General features: G+C 35.9%; 2 protein-coding genes across 3 annotated transcripts in view; one reads left to right on the plus strand and one right to left on the minus strand.

Moving 5' to 3' along the window:
• SYCP3 (synaptonemal complex protein 3) lies at positions 1 to 12215 on the plus strand. Its single transcript, XM_081331426.1, has 8 exons — positions 1 to 978; positions 2284 to 2362; positions 7668 to 7702; positions 8724 to 8841; positions 9692 to 9791; positions 10745 to 10843; positions 11314 to 11418; positions 11551 to 12215. The coding sequence occupies exons 1-8, from the start codon at positions 846 to 848 to the stop codon at positions 11602 to 11604; spliced, it is 723 nt and encodes a 240-aa protein (XP_081187552.1). The 5' UTR covers positions 1 to 845; the 3' UTR covers positions 11605 to 12215.
• The window catches only part of CHPT1 (choline phosphotransferase 1), a 19089-nt gene continuing 9001 nt past the window's right edge, over positions 10959 to 21046 (minus strand). The window contains exons 5-9 of one of the 2 annotated variants that reach the window (XM_081331424.1): positions 20157 to 20288; positions 18465 to 18623; positions 17559 to 17684; positions 15531 to 15641; positions 10959 to 11630 (exon numbers count right to left, since the gene is read on the minus strand). In XM_081331424.1, the coding sequence (XP_081187550.1) occupies positions 11586 to 11630; positions 15531 to 15641; positions 17559 to 17684; positions 18465 to 18623; positions 20157 to 20288 (573 nt within the window). In that variant the 3' untranslated portion in view covers positions 10959 to 11585. Of the gene's footprint in view, positions 11631 to 12449; positions 15642 to 17558; positions 17685 to 18464; positions 18624 to 20156; positions 20289 to 21046 lie in introns of those variants that run through there. The other variant, XM_081331425.1, reaches the window with a different exon arrangement.

Raw genomic sequence — 21046 nt, forward strand, 5'->3', positions numbered from 1 at the left:
CAGAGTGCCTGCATATTCCAATCCAAAATTGTTAGAGTATAGTGTTACAGTCTAATACAAATAAAATCCTATCCCAAAGACAACTTTGATACGAAAAAGACATTACTGTGCCTCTTTTAAGAAGCATTTTTCAGTCTGTGTTTCATGTACAATATATAGTTTTTATAATACATTCAAGTTGGCAACAACCAGTCCCAGAGTAATAAAGAAAATGCAGAACTATAATCTTGGTAATGCAGTGTCCTGGTATATAACTGCTACTTTAGCTGATGCTTAAAAGCATAAAGGGAAGTTTCTGGTGACGGGTTTTTTTTAAAGCCTCTTCACTACAAACGGGGACTTTTCTAGCATACTGTACTTTCCAATTACAGTAAATACTGAAACATGAAGACACCAGATATTGAGAATTGCAACTGATTCACAACTTTAATAAGCCAACAATTTAAATTTGATAAACAAACCAAAAATCTATAAAGTTGGAATAATAATAAAATCGTATTTTTAGTCTGTTTTGCAGTTTACTTAAAACAAATTAGGTTGTTAATTTATGAGGTTGGTTTATTCAGCTGAACTTGCATGATGAAATAGTTGTTTTATGTATAGTGACTGAGTAAAAAAAATAGAAGAGTATTTTCTCATAACCTCACACTAATTTCATCTGTGAAAAATGTCTTTGTATAGTATAGGAAATTCTGCACATAAGTGACATAACATTACTGAATTCCAATTAGCTTTACAAAAAGATGGAAGATGCAACAGTACTCTATTCAGATTTAATTAAACAAATGTGATGTTTGAATGTTGTTGATGTGTATTTATGTAAATTTCACTGCATTTAGAAAATCATGGCACCATCAGGAAGAAAATCCACAGGGAAAACAACCAAATTAGCACAGGAAGATTCAGTTGTACATGTCTACAACTTTGAAGATGACCCCAAAAAACATCTGAGCGGTTCTGACGAGGACATTAGAGAAGGTGCAGTAGTCAATAAAAATCCCCACTATTACACCAGATATCCATTGTTTAGAACTAAAAGTTATCTGTCATATGAAATTTATCTACAGACAGGTTTTGAGAGGTGAAAAGTAGAGTAAACAAAGTAAACAATTATCAATAATTATGTAGAAGTGAACCAAAACAACCTGATAGATATTTTTAAAGAAATATATTCATATTGTGCTTATGACAGTAGAAATAGCAGAATTCTGTTCTTTGACTGAGAGGCATCTGAACTGTTTTTACGTGCTAATTCAAAACACTTATGAGCTCTGAAGTTTATATACAGTACAGTTTTCCAAGTTGTAGCTGTCAGTGTGTTGCACTAAAAACAACAAAAATTCATGGCAATTTAAACAAAGTTTTATTATGACTTAAACTCTAGTCCACAGAAGATTATTATATATATATATCAAAACTTTTGAACAGTCTTTACAAACTGATATGCTTTGTCATTTATTTCAGCTACGATTTTTGCACAATTTTATCATGAGTATGTCACTTCAGTATAGCGCTGAAAAAAGCATAGCTGATTCTAAAAGCATTAAAACATGTTTTAAAAATTAATTAGAAATTAAGTAATATTTTAATATTTAATGAATGTTAACCCTAAAATCTTATGTGTGACTTGATAGTACAACCTTTTTTTCTACATATAAAATCTTTAAATGCAGTCTTCAGAATAATTAATAAACTATTACAGGAAGAAATTCTGCTGGGATTTTTGCAGAGCTGCTGATAGGCTAAATAAATATTGCAGATATAAATGGAACAATACAATTATTGTTCGCTCTTCCATAGTTTATTCTGAAATATATTTCATTTTGCTATTTTATTGGTTGTCCTCACAGAAAAAATGTACACAGAAGATAATGAAAGCTGTCTGGGTGGTTTTGGACCAGTCACACACACTTGATCCTACTCACCTCACAGGGTTATTGTTGTGAGGAAAATAGGAGGAGGAAGACAATTTATTGTATGTGTTTGCCATCTTGAGTTATTTATAAAAATATTCCACATGGGATATAAATAAATAAGTAATGCACAATAATTTGATATATCAGGCTCAGCATAGAACTATAAGGGTTTAATTTATGAAAATGTGTAATGTTTTAAATTTGAGTATCGAAAGTATGATTGGATTAGTGAATGTAATTACCATGTCACAGTTTCATTGGCCTCATGCGTGTGAGTGGACACAGGAACACTAAGGGCTGACCTGTTTTCTTTCATCTTTTACTGGTGATGCAACTAATTAAATTTATATTTTGCTTTTCTGTAAAGATGAAGCTTCAGTGATTGATAAACATGGGAAGAAAAGACCTTCAATAACTCCTCATGCAGGAGTTGAGGATGATGTTGGGTAAATTGCTTTCTCGCTCATTTTTTTGATGCACAACTATTATATTAAATGTAATTATACATTTATAATTACAGCAGCTAGAATTATAGTAGTCTATCACAATCAGAAGTGCATATGTATAAATCTTTTCGCAAGTTTGGCGACAACTTATGAGTGTAATTTTCTGTATATCAACTAAGATACGATATTGCATAGAAAGATTGTCAGGTCAGTGTAAGATGGCATTGCAAAAATGTGTGTGTGCATGTTTTAAATAAAGTTTGTCTTTATTTTACATAGAAACAATTAAGAATTTGTTAAATTACTGGATTGGATCAAAAAATACAAGTGTGAGAAATTTCAAGCATTCTATCTTTCTTTAAACTAAATTGAATTAGGAAATTGATTTACAACCATCACAGAGAGCAGAATTTATAAATCTACATGCTAATAGGACCACCATATTTGCAAAACTGGATGGCCATTAGATAACAAAAATTCAGAAAACACCTACTCTTTGCAACCAACAAATTTTCCTGAGTTTTTCAGACTAGATATGCTGACCTCCATATTAGATATTTTAGCAATTTATACCAAAGTATAGATAGTGCTTGGTTTTGTTGTTGTTAGTTGCGAAGTCGTGTCCGACCCATCGCGACCCTATGGACAATGTTCCTCCAGGCCTTCCTGTCCTCTACCATCTTCTGGAGTCCAGTTAAGCTCACGCCTACTGCTTCAGTGACTCCATCCAGCCACCTCATTCTCTGTCGTCCCCTTCTTCTATTGCCCTCAATCTTTCCCAGCATTAGGCTCTTCTCCAGTGAGTCCTTCCTCCTCATTAGGTGGCCAAAGTATTTGAGTTTTAGCTTCAGGATCTGGCCTTCTAAAGAGCAGTCAGGGTTGATCTCCTCTAGGACTGACCGGTTTGATCGCCTTGCAGTCCAAGGGACTCGCAGGAGTCTTCTCCAGCACCAGAGTTCAAAGGCCTCAATTCTTTTGCGCTCAGCCTTTCTTATGGTCCAACTTTCACTGCCATACATTGCAACTGGGAAGACCATAGCCTTGACTATACGCACTTTTGTTGACAGGGTGATGTCTCTGCTTTTTAGTGTGCTGTCTAGATTTGCCATGGCTTTCCTCCCTAGGAGCAAGCGTCTTTTAATTTCTTGACTACAGTCCCCATCTGCAGTGATCTTGGAGCCCAGGAAAATAAAATCTGTCACTACCTCCATTTCTTCCCCATCTATTTGCCAGGAATTAAGAGGGCCGGATGCCATGATCTTAGTTTTCTTAATGTTTAGTTTCAATCCAACTTTTGCACTCTCCTTCTTCACTCGCAACAAGAGACTCTTCAGTTCCTCTTCACTTTCTGCCATTAGAGTGGTATCATCTGCATATCTTAGGTTGTTGATATTTCTTCCAGCAATCTTAATTCCAACTTTTGATTCATCTAGCCCTGCCTTTCTCATGATGTGCTCTGCATATAAGTTAAATAGGCAAGGCGACAGTATACAGCCTTGCCGGACTCCTTTCCCAATTTTGAACCAATCAGTGGTTCCGTGTCCAGTTCTCACTGTTGCTTCTTGGCCCGCATATAGGTTTCTCAAGAGACAAATAAGATGTTCTGGTACTCCCATCTCTTTAAGAACTTGCCACAGTTTGTTATGATCCACACAATCAAAGGCTTTAGCATAGTCAATGAAGCAGAAGTAGATGTTTTTCTGGAACTCTCTAGCTTTTTCCATGATCCAGCGTATGTTGGCAATTTGATCTCTAGTTCCTCTGCCTCTTCGAAATCCTGCCTGTACTTCTGGTAGTTCTCGATCCACATACTGCTGGAGTCTAGCTTGTAGGATTTTAAGCATAACTTTACTAGCATGAGAAATGAGTGCAATGGTGCGATAGTTTGAACATTCTTTGGCACTGCCTTTCTTTGGAATTGGAATGTAAACTGATCTTTTCCAATCCTGTGGCCACTGTTGAGTTTTCCAAATTTGCTGGCAAATTGAGTGTAGCACTTTTACTGCATCGTCTTTTAAGATTTTGAATAGCTCAGCTGGAATACTGTCACCTCCACTAGCTTTGTTGTTGCTCAGCTTTTCTAAGGCCCACTTCACTTCACATTCTAGGATGTCTGGCTCGAGGTCAGTGACCACCTCATTGTGATTATCAGGGACGTTAAGCTCATTCTTGTATAGTTCTTCTGTGTAATTTTGCCATCTCTTCTTAATCTCTTCTGCCTCTGTTAGGTCCCTGCCATTTTGGTCCTTTATCATGCCCATTTTTGCATTGAACGTTCCCTTCATCTCTCCAATTTTCTTGAAAAGATCTCTGGTCCTCCCTATTCTATTGTTTTCTTCTATTTCTTTGCACTGTTCATTTAAGAAGTCATTCTTATCTCTTCTAGCTATTCTCTGGAATTCTGCATTCAATTGGGCGTATCTTTCTTTTTCTCCCTTGCCTTTTGCTTCCCTCCTTTCCTCAGCTATTTGCAAAGCTTCCTCAGACAGCCATTTTGCTTTCTTGCATTTCTTTTTCTTTGGGATGGTTTTGGTTGCTACCTCTTGTACAATGTTGCGAACCTCTGTCCATAGTTCTTCAGGCACCCTGTCTATCAGATCTAATTCCTTAAATCTATTTGTCACCTCTACTGTATATTCAACAGGGATATGATTTAATTCATACCTGACTGGCCTAGTGCTTTTCCCTACTTTCTTCAGTTTAAGCTTAAACTTTGCAACAAGAAGCTCATGGTCTGAGCCACAGTCAGCTCCTGGTCTTGTTTTTATTGACTGTATAGAGCTTCTCCATCTTTGGCTGCAGAGTACATAGTCAATCTGATTTCTGTGTTGACCGTCTGGTGATGTCCATGTGTAGAGCCGTCTCTTGGGTTGTTGGAAAAGGGTGTTTGCTATGACCATCGTATTCTCTTGACAAAATTCTATCAGCCTGTGCCCTGCTTCATTTTGTACTCCAAGGCCAAACTTGCCTGTTATTCCGGTTATCTTTTGGCTTCCTACTTTAGCATTCCAATCCCCCATGATGATAAGGACATCATTTTTTGGTGTTAGTTCTATAAGGTGCTGTAGGGCTTCATAGAACCGGTCAATTTCATCCTCTTCAGCACCGGTGGTTGGGGCATAGACTTGGACTACTGTGATATTGAATGGTTTGCCTTGGATTCGAACTGAGATCATTCTGTCATTTTGAGGATTGTATCCCAGTATTGCTTTTCCTACTCTTTTATTGACTATGAAGGCTACTCCATTTCTTCTGAGGGATTCTTGCCCGCAGTAGTATACCTGATGGTCATCTGAATTAAATTCACCCATTCCTGTCCATTTTAGTTCGCTGATACCTAAGATGTCAATGTTCAGTCTTGTCATCTCTTGTTTGACCACGTCCAGCTTTCCTTGATTCATGGATCTTACATTCCAGGTTCCTATGGAGAAAAAATCTTTACAGCATCGGACTTTCCTTTCACTACCAGACATATCCACAGCTGAGCGTCCTTTCGGCTTTGGCCCAGTCGCTTCATTCTTTCTGGCGCTACTAGTACTAGCCCTCTGCTCTTCCCCAGTAGCATATTGGACGCCTTCCGACCTGAGGGGCTCATCTTCCAGCGTCATATCGTTTTGCCTTTTGGTACTGTCCATAGGGTTTTCATGGCAAAGATACTGGAGTGGGTTGCCATTTCCTTCTCCAGAGGATCACGTTTTGTCAGAACTCTCTGCTATGACCTGTCCGTCTTGGGTGGCCCTGCACGGCATAGCTCATAGCTTCATTGAATTACGCAAGCCCCTTCGCCACGACAAGGCAGTAATCCATGAAGGGGAGTGCTTGGTTAACGACCACTTATTCAGTGACCATTCAAAGTTACAATGATGTTGAACAAGTTGTGATTATGACTGCCTCTCAAAGTTCTAGCCATCCCAGCACCCCTGCAATCACATGATTGTGATTTGGGTGCTTGACAACTGACTTGCCCTTATATTGCTTCCATGCTTTGGCAGTTATGTGATTGCAATTTGTGATCCTCCCTGTTTGCTTCACACAAAGAAAGTCAGGAAGCCAATAAGGAAGGTCACTTACATGCCATCCCCCATCCCACTGTCCTCTTGCCTTACTAGTCCACCTGCCCACCCTCCTGGACCCTTGCTAGACTTATGCTGTGCCGCCCTGGCCACTTGCACACCTTCCTCCACCTGGCAACAGCCACTTATCTATCTCCCAGCCTGCTTGCAAGCCAACAAGACTTGCAATTTTTTACCAGCTTCCCTTATGGTTGTTGAAAGCCAGCAGGTAATGGCAAGTAACTTCTTGCTTAATGACCCATGATCAAGGCCAGTGGGGATGGTGGCAATTGCCTTTTCTAAGTGGTCATGTGACATCATGTTTTATGACTATCACGATGATGGAAATTCCAGCCCCAATTGCCTTTGTAACACAAGGACTATCTGTAATCTTAATTTAAAATGTTAAAATTGCTCTATAATACAGATACTATTTTCATAGTAAAAATAGGAAATACATCTATCTGAATTAAGTGGGAGTTGCTTTTAAAAAAGAAATTACAGTATTGCAACCTGAAATCCAAATTTGGTTTGACAAGGATCCATTTGTTTTTTGTAAAGTAAATGAACTAATAGTAAGCCAGATAAGAACTATTGGACTTATTAAATAAAGCTTTGACTCATCATCTCTAAAAAATTTGATTTAGTTTTTTTTAATCTACCACAATTACTTTTATGAGAAGGAAAATAAAGATTAGCGTACCAGCAATAGCTATAAATAAAATACCATTGTTGAATATCCTCCCTTTGATGCTATAATTCTCATCCAGTTAGACATAAGGTGGCTGCAATAAAGTACGCACATGCTAAATACAGAAAGGCCAGTCACATACTTAACAATGGTTTCGTTATTACGGTATAATATATGTAGGCTACAAATATCCGTTTGCTTGGTCCAGAATTAACTGAATGTTCATTGAACTCAGGAATTCAGTAACCAGAGTTTAATGGTAATACTGTTAGTTATTTCTTCACAGGTATTGCATTCAATTATTTCATTTAATAATATATCTCTATTTTTCTCTATTTACCGTATTTTTAATATTGATAGGTGCCATTCACAGTATTGATTGTACCAACATAATGTTTTAGGAAAGTATAATATTTCAAATATTCAGTATATGGATACATATTAACTATATAATTGTCATGCTATGATAAATGTCTATTTTGTTGCTACAAAATAATATGAGAAATAAATTTAATTTCTTATAATGTACAAAAATAATTCTTAAAATTGATCTATTTTATAGTGGAGAAGTGCAGAATATGCTGGAACGATTTGGAGGTATGTCATAATTTATGTCACTAGAGCTGAATGTAGTAACTATTCTACATTCTTTACTGTATTTTAGGTTTTCTACTTTTGTAATTTCTCCAATAAGAGTTGAGGTGTAGGTAGGAATAATATAAACCAGGTAAATCAATTCATAAGTTCCTTCAGTATATATTAATATTTGAAGTGCAACATCAATAGTAGGTAAAAATACTTTTTGAACACTTAAATGTATTCAAAATTGTCAGCTAACATTGAATTAATATATTGATTTTACTCAATTTAAAGTCTATATTTTGTTATTATTTTTGTGTACCTGCTGGTATGATGGTCTATAGCGAGGTGTTGGTCTTCATGTGCATCAAGTTCTTCCCAAGAACCTAGGAAATTGCTTCTTCTTTATATGTAGTTTATTATATAATTTACTTACAATTATTTAAACCAGAGTTTCCCAACCTTTTGGGGTCCAGGGACCGGTTCCGTAGAGAAAGGTTTTTCCATGGACCGGAAAGTGCGTGATTTTGTGTGCTACCTGCATCCCATAGATGGGGCTTTACTTGTTTGTACGGACCAGCTGCTAGCATGCTGCAGCCCATACCAGTCCACAGACTGGGGGTTGGGGATCCTTGATTTAAACTTTTATCAGGTTTATAGCACATTCTTAAATTGTTAATTAATGCATTTCCAGTTTGGTTATCAAGCTAAGTTAAACTTTTGAAATGGCCTTACTGAAAAACTTTCAAGGATTAAGCGGAACTGTAAGAAAATCCTATTTTACTGCTTTTTCTGTTGATCATAATACATTAGGGCACAGTCTATTTACCAGTAGAGTTTAGTGTTGTACTAGAATTTGATAATGTTAATGATTCAATATTTATCAGCATACTGGCCTATTGAAAATATTACAGGTAGGTGTACAATGTAAATAATATTCAAAATTACGGTAGTCTGAAAAGTTGCTATAGTGTTTGGATTTATTACAAAGTGTTAAATCTACTTGCTAAAAACACACTGTACAATTCTCTTACTGTAGCAGACATTAACAAAGCTCTTCTGGCTAAAAGGAAAAGATTAGAAATGTATACAAAGGCTTCCCTTAAAACAAGCAACCAGAAAATAGAATTTGTTTGGAAAACACAACAGGAACAAAGGTCAGTTACTTCAAGAATCATATATTTCACAGGAAAATCATTATTTAATTCTTTACAAATAGTCCTTGACTTACAACTGTAATTGAGCTTGCAATTTCGGTCCTAAGCCATGACCATTATAAAGCCAGTCTTCGTGTGACTGGATCTGATTTTACACATTTTTTGCAGCAATCATTAAGTGAACATGCAAAGCAAACCCTGTGACCACTAAGTGAGCATGGTTTTTAAATGAACTCATTTTTTTTGCTATAGGCTAAGCTTTTGCCAGTAAACACCAGCTTCCTGCAAAAACAAAGTGTGGTCACTTGACCGTAGGACACTGCAAACCCCATAAATGTGGGCTGGTCCCAAGTGCTCAAAATATGGTCACATGACCACATGGCGGCTGGATATGAGAACTTTGGGTCATAAGTCCCATTTTTGGAATCCATCAAAACTTTTAAGCAACTGGTCATAAGTCAAAGACTGTAAATTATGACTAAATTTTGTTTAGCATTTTGCTTACTGAAAAACAAACTTTTAGCCCTTGGAGAAATATCCTAGCTGCTTTTTTAAATATCTGGATTACATATAATGTCAATGAATCTGGATTATATTAACCCAGAAATTTAAAAATAAAAACATTTTAAAACATTTTTTTAAATCATTGATTTTCATTTCTGTTTCCATTTTACAATATTAAAAAATGCCACAATTTTGATACTTAAAACATTAACGTCTGCAATTCCAGGAGTTCCCACAAGTATGCCAATTTAGTTTGTTAAAGTCACCATTTATTCCACACTCCTGTGGATTTATTCTACAAGATATTACATATTGCACTTTTTCTAATGATAAATATATATTGTAGGCAAAAGGTTAACCATGAGTATTCTGAGCAGTTCCTGCACGTATTTCAACAATGGGATGCCGATATACAGAAAGCAGAGGAACAGGAGGAAAAGCTAACGGTTTGTTTTCTTCTATTATACTAATCATCAGATTGCTATTTCATGCCAGCTTCTCCTTTTTCTTCCTGCGATACAGGTATCCCTTGACTTACAAGCATTCGTTTAGTGAACAAAGTTACAACTGCACTGAAAGTGACTTATAACCAGTCCTTACACTTACAACTATCACAGCCTCCCCAGAGTCATGCAATCAAAATTCAGGCACTTGGCAACCAGCATGTATTTATGACATTCACAACATCCCAGGGTCATGTGATTGACATTTTTAACTTTTCCAGTTGGCTTCCAACTAGCAAAGTCAATGGGGGGAACCTGATTCACTTATTGACTGTGAATCACTTAACAACTGCAGTGATTCACTTAACTGTGAAAAAAGGTCATAAAATCAGTGCAACTCACTTAACAACCACCTTGCTTAGCAATGGAAATACTGGTCCTAACTGGTTGTAAGTTGAAGATGACTTGTATAGGAGAAATTATCAATCAATAATTAAAGATAAAAGATGAAATATTTAGTAGCATAACATTGTGTGCATTCCTAACTTTGAAGATATTTATTCACCCAGAGTGCAGGAAATTCAAGTAAAATTAGCAAAGTCAAACACTTTATCAAAATTAATGAAGTCAAGCAGTTTATAAGGTTTGCTTAAAACAGGCGAGATTTAAGGCCAGTTAGTAGGTAGGTAAGAAACCTTTAACTTTCCTTTCTGCCAGAACTGAGTCTCAAACCAGCTGTCCCAAATTGTTTTGTAAGTGATCTTTTCCCCAAAATAAACTTGAACATCAAGGATTCAAGTTGAATTCAGGTGTACACACACAGTTTTGAAACTGGAAATATGCAGCACTATAAAACTTGGAATAAGTCTATTCCTGATATGTCTTTTGTCAACAAGGAACATTTCTGTAATTGAATTATATCAACCTATTAACCATTATACTTTTTCCCCCTTCAGAATGTATTTCGACAACAGCAGAAAGCTTTCCAGCAAGCAAGAATAGTTCAAAGTCAGAGGCTGAAAACAATCAAGCAGTTGTATGAGCAGTTTATAAAGGTCATTTTTAAATCAAATGGTAGTTCTGGACATCATTTTATCAAGTTCATATTTGTACTAATTTTTGTTCCATCACATAATTTTGAGATCAGTCTAACAATGCCAGTATAACATACTGTAGTTGATACTGTAATCCAACATCTGATTTTCATTACTGGACAAATTTTTTATGTAATATGTATCATGTCAACTATTCCACTTTCAAGCTTTCTTCATACATAAATGATGCATGTAGTGATTTTTCTGTTATCTTTCAAGCTTTCTTCCCAAATCGCTTCAGAACTTGTAGTGCCAAGATTAGTAAAATGAATTTTATCTTGGTAACTTAACATTTCCCCTACGTGTGAGATTATGTTCCTCAAACTACTAAACATTTCGAGGATTTAGTCTATATTTCAACTTTAAAAATGAAAGAGTGTTCTTGATGTGAATTATTGTCCAGTTTTCATGAAGGCTAATTCTAATTTTAGAGTGTGGAAGACATGGAAAAGACTCATGAAAGTCTTTTAGCAGGGGCACAAAGTGAACTTCGCAAAGAAATGTCCATGTTGCAAAAGAAAATCATGATGGACACAGTAAGTATTTATCCCGATTTATGAAAATGTCAGTGACTTAAATAGAAAAGATATTGTTTATAATTCACAAGCTAAGAGTACTGTGATACAAAATGTTGCATTTGATCAATATATTTTTCTTTCTCATAACAGCAACAGCAAGAGATGGCAACTGTTCGCAAATCTCTTCAGTCCATGTTATTCTGATGGTTCAGTGGAGAAACAACTTGTACCTAAATAACATGATACATATATACACATTAGCTATTGTGAGGAGAAAAAAAGAGACTGTTTCACATTCCATGTTAAAAATTATATGTGTCTGAATACTTCATTGTTACAAGAGTAATCAACAAGTAATTAAAAACAATATATGTTTTTTTTCATTTTCTTTATGATTCTTTTATCATAACACTTTTTCCTTCATTTTCAAATTACAGATGTAAATGCCTGGGTTATGACAGTATTTCTAAACTTCAAACTTATTCCTAGTTAGGCACAGTAGTTACAAAAGTCCATTAGCTGAATTAGAATTTCAAGTCAAAATGAAAAATTCCTCAAAGCGAGGGGGGAAAAGCATCACACACATTAGAATAAAGTGGCTTAACGTGAGAATTGAACAATTCTGTTTACAAATTCCTTACTATCATATGGTAAAATATTACAATATGTTTTTCCAGATTTAGTACTGTATTAATTTAAATGTATTAATATGTGGTAAAATGTACTATTTGAAAGGAAAATTAGGAGTTAATAAATTGATACATCAAAACTGTTTTGAAAATACAAGTTTATGTAATTAAATTAAAAACTCTTAAAGTACCATTGCAGTGATTATTGAATAAAGAGTAAGAAAGCACTAATTTCCAACTGATATGTTTCTTACCATCAATTGAAATATCAAAAGATTGATTCAATGAGCTTATGAAACAAAAATTTTAAACATAATTTACATTTTCATACTTGTAAAACGCATTCAAACATTACAGATGCAGTATTTATACAGTTATGGAATACTTAGTTAAAGCAATTTATAATTGTTTCAAATCTGATTTCTTTTTTAAAAATATTAAATATATTTCTTCTATTTTTTCACCAAAATTTGCTTGAAATATTTTATTATATTTAAATTTCAAAGTTTGGCACTTATTATCATAATGCCACTCCATTAATTAATGATTTTCTATACAGAATTCACCATGGTTGCATAGAGGCAATTTTTCAACTGAATCTGTAAATGAAACACGTTTTCTGAAATAGAACATAATATCTATTTAATGTGTTCTGTCATGGCTCCTACATCATATTTGCTTTCCATAACCTAGGAATAGTTTTTGAAAGATAAATTCATAAATTAACAAACTTAATGCCTCAGCATTACATAATAAAAAAAACTCATCTAACAATATAAGGAAAAGAACTGGTTATAAGTTTTTCTAGAGATAAACATTCAAAAGGAAGAACACATATTTCTTGCTATGCAAAATATATTCTAAAACAGTGATGGCAAAACTGCAACCCAAACCCCATTTTATCATCGGGTGCCAGGTGGGCAGGGCCCACTGGGTGGGCATGGCCACTGGGTGGGCGTGGCTGCAGTGGTCATGGCAGACTGGGTGGGCGTGGCCACCTCAATGTTCCTCATGAGGAGGGCGGTTGTGGGTTCCTTGGTCCTCTCTGAGCTTTGTGGCTTTCGTGTAGACGTCTGATGAGCCAAACTAGGTAACATTAGTTCACTTATTATCCCACTTTGGGTCCTGAAACGTCTGCAAGAAAACCACCATCCTCAGAGACTAACCCCCCCAAAGACCCTTCATTTTAATTCTTACCTGACTCCCAGCCCCATGCTGTTGCTCCTTTGTAATCCGCTGCCACTGGCACATGCAAGGAAACCAAGTTGTTTTGGGGGAAAAAAAGGTCAATCAATCAATTCCAACTTCACAATCTTTCACGAGAAATTGAAATTGATTGATTGACCTCCCCCCAAAAAACCTTCCTTTGTTTCCTAAAATGTGGCAGCGGCGGCAGATTGCAAAGGAGCAACGGCATGGGGCTGGGAGTCAGGTAAGGAAAGAAAGGCAGTTTCTGGGGGGAGCAAGGATTTCTTTCCTTAATTGCCCCATTTATTCTGAGGCCACTTTCCACTCAGACACATTGCTCTATCTTGCCAATGGCCCGACCGCCACTTCAGCGCCCTCCCTCCCTGAGCCTCCCAGCTCTACCTGTTTTGGTCAGCCTGCCCAATGCCACCTAGCACGGTTGCCCCAAGGCTGCAGGGGCTGGCCTGGCATGGGAAGGGCACGCGCCCCACCTCCCGCCACCATGCAGGGTAAGGTTGTCGGGCCCACCCCCACCCAGATGCCCTCACCTCCCCCAAGCATTTTTTTTAACTAACATGCCTTTCAGCTGTATTCTATTTCTCTGTTCACTTCTCAGCCTTCATGTTTGTGGGACTCAGTAAAAAAAAATCCATCACACTTTCTAACTTACGAGATCTTGTGAGAAGTTAGAAAGTCTGATGAAACTATTTTTTTTGTCCCACAAGCACGTGGCAAAGGCTGAGAAGTGAATGGTGAAACAGAATGCAGCTGAAAGACAAGCTATTAAAAAAAACGCTTGGGGGAGGCAAGGGCATCTAGGCGGCTTCGGCAGGTGTCTGGCAGGGGGAGGGAAGCAACTGGTCTACCACCATGCTAGTACCGCCGCGTTCCTTCTCCACCCCATGCACAGGCCCCGCCCCACGCCTCATATGGAGGGCCCTGCTGTCGCCACTACCCCCACCCCCACGCGGCACCTTCTTTCCAGCTCCGATGCATCACTTCCTCTGCTGCTGTGTGGGACTAAAAAGTTCAATCAAGCAATTCCAACTCTTTTTTTTTTTGCACACGGCGATGGCACACATGCCCACAGAGAGGGCCATGATGGTTTTAAAATGTTAATGTCTATATTATGCCAAAAAAATGCATGTATATAGTCCCAATGTATTTGTAACACATTTTTGTAAATGAAAATAGACTTTTTGTTCCTTAAATGTAGTAGACCAGATTACTTTTATGTTCAAAAATAGAATGGCTTCACATTTAAAAAAATGGATTCATTTCATTCTCTTATATCCAAAACTTTGAAGTATTTACCTTCCCCACACCACCCTCAATTTTTTTTTATAAACTGCTGTCTGGGAAGTTACAATTTGCATTGCAAAATAGGGCATCCAATCCCATATTCTTACATGATGAAAAACAAATACAGGTAGTCCTTGGGTTGTGACCATTCAATAACCTATTCAAAGTTGCAGTGGCACTGAATGAATGGTACTTAAGATGACTCCTTATACTTCTATCCATTACAGCATCTCTGTGATCACATGATCATGATTTCTGATGTTTTGTGCCAGCTTCCCACAAGTAAAGTCAATAGGGAAACTGGTCAAAAATTGCAGCCAATGCAATTTAGTAAAGCCAGCTGGGACTGCTGGAATTGCTGTTGCTAAGTGACTATCACTTGATGTTGTGCTTTACTATTGCATTATTTAATGATGGGAATTCAGATCTCAATTGCCGTTGTAAGCTGAGGACTACAGCTTACAAGAAAAAGTGTGCCAGAAGCCAGAGATGGAAAATGTTTAAATGTTTCTGTCTACCACAAACTGAAAGTCAAAAATGCAACCAATTTGGATGACCTGAAAAGAATACCATAGCCTTTTAATCACTGATTTCTTTAACTACATCGGTTAAATTTTTAGCTAATTTGAAAGCTCAAGACATTACAGAATGTATAATGCAATTTTTGTACCCATATACTAAAGGTAAAGTTATTCTCCTAAAAAGTCAAATTTGTTCATGGAATAGTCAGTGCTAGTGATTACCTGCTTTAGACTTTTAACCATATGTGTATACAAACAGAAAGTATTTACAGAGGGATTAGTTATTTTTTAACAAAGGCTTCTGTGATTCAAAATAACTACATGTCTTAGTATAATTTGAAATTTTATGAACGCCTTCGTATATTTGATTTGCTTAAAAAGCCTTCAGGTTTATATTTCTTTAAATACAATATTTTCCATAATTCAAGATTTCCCCCTACTTCTTCTTTTCTTCACATTTAATTATAAGTCACTCATTATGATTGGGAACCTGTTCAAGAGCTTGAGGAGGTGAGATCTTGAAGACTTGTATTTGAAGGTGAGCAGCAATCTGTAGGCATATTCCAGTAAAGTATCTCAGCAAATCAAACAACGAGATGAACTAAAGATGAAGAAGGGGGAGAAGTTAATATTACAGCACCTACTGCATACAGCAGAATTATTCTTACTTTTATCCTACTATTGGCTCTAGCAGATAATTTTAATTCATATAAAGCGAAATTTTAAAAAAACAAACTAAAGTTACCAATCAAGTGAGAATTGCAGTACTTTCAATATTTTACTGTTCTGTACAATTATAGAAAATATGTCTTCACATAAACTATAAAGTTTAATTTTCTCACCCTTCCATCCCGCAGGAAGAGAAAATTCCAATTGTGCATCTAGTAAATTACAGAGTAATGAATGAAAAAGAAAAAGGCATGGTTGCCTCCTCTTCTAAATTGGTGTTAATACATGCAAATATAAGGATATATTTCAATCCATTAGTGACAGTTGTTAACAGTAAATCTTTTTCCCTCAAATTTTTTTTCTACAGTAAAAGTCCAGAAAGCTGAGCTTAAGGGCATTCCCAAAGATAACAAGAAAGCCTGCTAGAACCTTTCTTGGCTGCAATAAGCAAGCAAGTTCTTAAGTTAAGCAGGTTCAAGTTGGATTTAGACGGGAGACAAAGGGAATGTGGGCTATGGCTGAAAAGCAGGTTGATTAGTATAAATGTAAAATGATAATAAACAGACTATATGACAAAAATATGAGACTAGTCTGTCTTTATTCTCATTTAGAAATTATGGAAAATAATTCACTTTCATGATTTTCCCCCCCAATATCAACTAATGGTATGATGGAGTTTCTGCAGAAATGTCCTCAAATAACTGGATAATTTCATTAACTTCAAAAATTGAAGTGTCTTTATTCACTAGTGTCTGATACATGTTAATTCCTCTCACTAGTACATGTTCAAGGAAAACAACTAGTTCCTAGTCAAATTAACTTAGCTTCTTTTTCAATGCATCTTTTTGCTGGTGCAAGATTTCTCCTCAGATAGAAACTCCATCCCCTATGAGTTATAGAAATGACTTATAGAAAAAAGATTTCATTCTATTCTTTTACAGTAGTTAAGGCACTCAAATGGGAAATATTTTTCTGTATTTCAATAAAGCTCTTGTGTATGCCAGTTTTTCAGGGGAGCAACAGGAAAGGATGCATGTCAATTGTATTCTTATTTAAGCTATCTCCTGGTTAGTATTTCCTATAGATGTTTGGATAATTATGCTACATTGCATAGAGTTTCTAGGGATATGGTAAAGATATTGGATTTCCTATCCCAGTGATCTCACACAATCAACATCTATCATTCACCCTTTCATGACTACGCTGTCAACTCACAATCACTTTCAGTAGTAACATGATTCTTGTAGCTTACTATCATGGTGCCATTTTGATATCTTTTAAAGAGATTTAAAGATTTTTAAATCTTTATTTTATTTAATGTTTCAGTATGATCCAATAACATTAGTTCTTCTTTAGGACCTCATTTTATCTAAATCTAGATTACTTTGGCTAAACTAGCATAGGTTGGACAGATAAGGAATGACGACATTATATTTTCTTTATAAGACTATATACTTTGAGGAGGCTATTTTAAGACATAAGGGATTTGCATTTTCAAAGTAGATTAATTTGACGTTTTCTTTTCCTCTATTGCCTCCCTGGAAAAATCACTATCCATTATTTGAGGAGCACAGCCATCTTTGCCTTTTCCTCATCAAGCTGCCTTGATAAATAAAGCTACTATATGTCTTTGTACCTTCTTTGTTAAGGACATTTCTAAAATTCTTACAAAACTGTATCATTCATCTCAGACCTTTCATATGTTTCATTTTTAAAATAACTTCTTTCAATTCTTGATTTCCAAATTAGACAATCCACTCAAAATTCAAATCTCCAAACCTTATGTGTAATCATATACAAAATTACATTAAAAATACAATACATGCAAATTCAATAGAAATTTACTTACCAGTGCAACCCATAAAACAATATATTCATCAATAAAACAATTGAAGTACTGGTTTAGAAATAAGAGGCCTGGTCCAATGAAGGCAGTATCTTGAAGAAAGATCTCACTTTTTGTCATGTGTGCTACCTATAAATAGAAAATAATTTATCTACTAAATTAAGACTTTAAATTCTATTTAACCTTTTGCAATGCAAATGTACTATCAACTCTTGGGAGATATTAGAATGCTATAAAATCAAAACCCATTCAAATTGATCTAGAATGTATACTCAGTAAGAATAGTAAGAATTCACTTTTTAATAAAATAAAAACTACAAAAATATTGAACAGATTTTGTCTGCTAGTAGTGGTACTTAATCACAGATACAGACTTTAATAATTTTGATCTAGAATAGAAACTGTAATATACAATATATATTCAATGTTTATTAAAACTGGATTTATACGGAGTAAATACATACTTTCTAGATCATCTTGATATCCAATAAATGTGGCCTTAATAATAAGATCTGAAACTATACTGTTTGCAAATATTTGCTTTGGCAAAATAATACCATGAAATCATTCATTGTTTTGTTTGTTTGTATTAATAAACCATAATTTATAGTAAGTGTCCACTTTTAAAATTGAATTTATATACTATCATCATATTCTAGATCTCTAGGTTTAAGAAACCTATGTTCAATTTGCCTACATTAGCTACAATCCTAATCACACTAATTTGGAAATAAATTCGACTGAATTCAAAGGGCCTGTTTTCTTAGTGAATATGCATCAAAGAAAGTATCTGACATTTTTATTAATATCACATTAATCCTGATTTGTAGCATTCTTTAATAGGTTAAAATACTTGGGTTACATCAGCTAAACATATTATATGTACAGCAAAAATAAAAAATGTTTTACCACCAATTTTTGCGTAATTTTTGCAGACACAAATCCAAAAGTTAAGGCATACAGCCAGGGATGATTTTCAAACAGTTGAGTTGGGGATTTTTTGTAGATCATTATTGCCAAAGTAATAATTAGACCAATGTGAAGGCCTGGAGATAAAACACTTGTTCCCTGAAATACATAAAGGCATTTATGTATTCTTTTTAATAAGGTATGTTCTGTTATTTCTCTTTGTAGCTCAAATAATAATAGTAAACATAATTAGATGTTAAAATATAACAGATAAATTACAATATAATTAGCAACACCCAAAATATAATAGCCCTAAGAAACTATACAAAACAATACAATCTACTGAAATTGAATCAAATCTGTTTTTACAAAAAAATGCTGTAGGAAGAAACACATGGAAGAAATCTGCCTTATTCTATCCAAATGTCAAACAATTTAGATCTTTAAATATTAAACCAGAATTCTGAATTTAATGGATAAACTTTGCAAACTGGGAGATGAGATTGGTCACCACTTGAAGCTTCCAAATGCTTTTAGAGCAAGCCATAGAACCTTCTAGAGCAGTTTAATTCCTAAGAAATGTAGGGGACGAGGTTATGATGGCAATTAGGACCAGGATTTCCATCGCTAAGCAATGCATTCCTAAATCAAGCCATCACATGACTGCATCTTGTTTGCCATAGTAACCCAGAGACTGCAGGTCATTAAGAGTAGACCTCAAATGACTCCTAGGCAAGCAGCTTGGCAAGTGAGAGCTGCAGGTGGGTGGATGAGTGCTACAGATGGACACATCTCAATGCAAGCAGGCTAGCAGAGGCTGAAGACAGGCTGGTGGGGGATGCAGGCAGGCAAATGGGGCTGGTGAGAGCCACAGGTAAGTGTTACGGATCATGGCCAGGCCTTTGGGGGCTGCTACACAGAATAGGCAGGTGGAGATTGTTACAGAGTGGCCCTCACAGCCCCACTCATGATCTATAGTGCCCATACATATCAGTGAATAAAATGGCGGAAATGACCTATTGGTGCAATTTGCAACTTCCTGCTAGCTTCCCCATTGATTTGTTTGTGGGAAGCTGGCAGGAAAGACTACAAATGGAGAACATGTGACTGGCTGGTCGCGATTGTGTAATCGTGATCCAGGTAACCAAGCACTCAAATTATGATCACATGATTGTGGGGACAGCATGACAGCCAGATGGCTGTAGGTCTACCTTGTTCATTGCCACTATCACTGAATAAATTGCTGAACAAGTGGTCAGTTTCAGAAAGTTTAATTTTGTCAGGAAGAGTAAAACCTAGTGTTCACTAAATTCTTTAAAGAAGATTTTGGCTTTTGCACCAGGTAAAAGTGGAAAAAGGTTTATCAAATTGCTTGATAAGTTGCTTGATTGGCTTTGGTTTGAGAACTTTTAGCAAGAGTGAGCAAAAATTCCACAGATACTTAAGAACTAAATTAATAATCTGATCTAGAAATTTCATGGCTGCTGTATTATCTCCTTTCCATTTCTCCTTTGTAATATGAAGCTGTAGAGCAATTCAAGCTATGACATAATTTTATTAGTACATTTCACAGTGCATAGTGGATTTAAGGCTTTCTAAAACAGAGTACCCAAATATACACTCAATTTGCATTAGCATTAACATTAATTAAAATTTGCATTAACCCAAAATTAACATCTTACAAATACTTACTGCTATTGTAGAGCCATTCTTCCCCACACCTCCTCCAAAGATTACTCGGAAATAACTATAACTTGAAAGTACTGTCCCACACAATAAGCCAGCAATAGGTAATGTCTTCAGCTGTAGTTCTAGCAGAGGGATCTTGTGAAGAAAACGATCATTTAAAAGGTTTAAAACTTTCTGCAACTACTGAAACTTAGCAATTTATCTGAATTATCCATTTTTCTTCACTTACAAGCAAATGCCACTCATATCCAAAAATTCTGTTAGCAATCCCAGATTACGACTGAAGGGCCGGACACACAAACACTATTCTTTAAATTCTCTTACAATTTTATAGGACATAGAATTTGGAATCAAGAAAAAAACATTCTTAAATACAGTAACTTGACCTGATTGTATAGCCTAGTACAGGGGTAGGAAACCTTGGCTCTTTTGTGACTCATGGACTTCAACTCCCAGAATTCCTGAGCCACCTATGCTGGCTCAGGAATTCTGGGAGTTGAAGTCAATGAGTCACAAAAGAGCCAAGGTTTTCTTCCCCTGGCCTAGTATATAGGTAGCTTTTGCTTAACAACAGTAATTGAGAGCAGCAGCTCTGTTGCTACATAAAGTGCAGTGTCATACAACTGTTCTGACTTACAATGACAATTTGAATAGTTTCCAGTTACTGTTGTTAAGCAAATCTCTTGCAGTCATTAGGACATAATGTCATGTAATCCCCTTTTGCAACCTCCTGCAGCATCTTCTTTGACTCTGCTTGTCAGAAGCTGGCATTGAAGGTTAGAAATGATGACCATGTGACGCCTCAACAACAGTGCCCCAATTGCAGTCATGTGATTGTAGAGATGCTATGACGGCTGCAACTACTGCTCTTAAGTCTCCTTGTTCAGTGGAAT

The sequence above is a fragment of the Vipera berus genome (assembly GCF_964194415.1).
Source record: "Vipera berus genome assembly, chromosome: 6".
Taxonomy (NCBI): domain Eukaryota; kingdom Metazoa; phylum Chordata; class Lepidosauria; order Squamata; family Viperidae; genus Vipera; species Vipera berus.

Bases quoted from the DNA above. Each gene is read 5' to 3' on its own strand.
- SYCP3 (XM_081331426.1), top strand. From the start codon at position 846: ATGGCACCATCAGGAAGAAAATCCACAGGGAAAACAACCAAATTAGCA. The intron at 8,842-9,691 runs GTCAGTTACTTC...TATATATTGTAG, and splicing joins AAAACACAACAGGAACAAAG to GCAAAAGGTTAACCATGAGT. The intron at 11,419-11,550 runs GTAAGTATTTAT...TTCTCATAACAG, and splicing joins AGAAAATCATGATGGACACA to CAACAGCAAGAGATGGCAAC.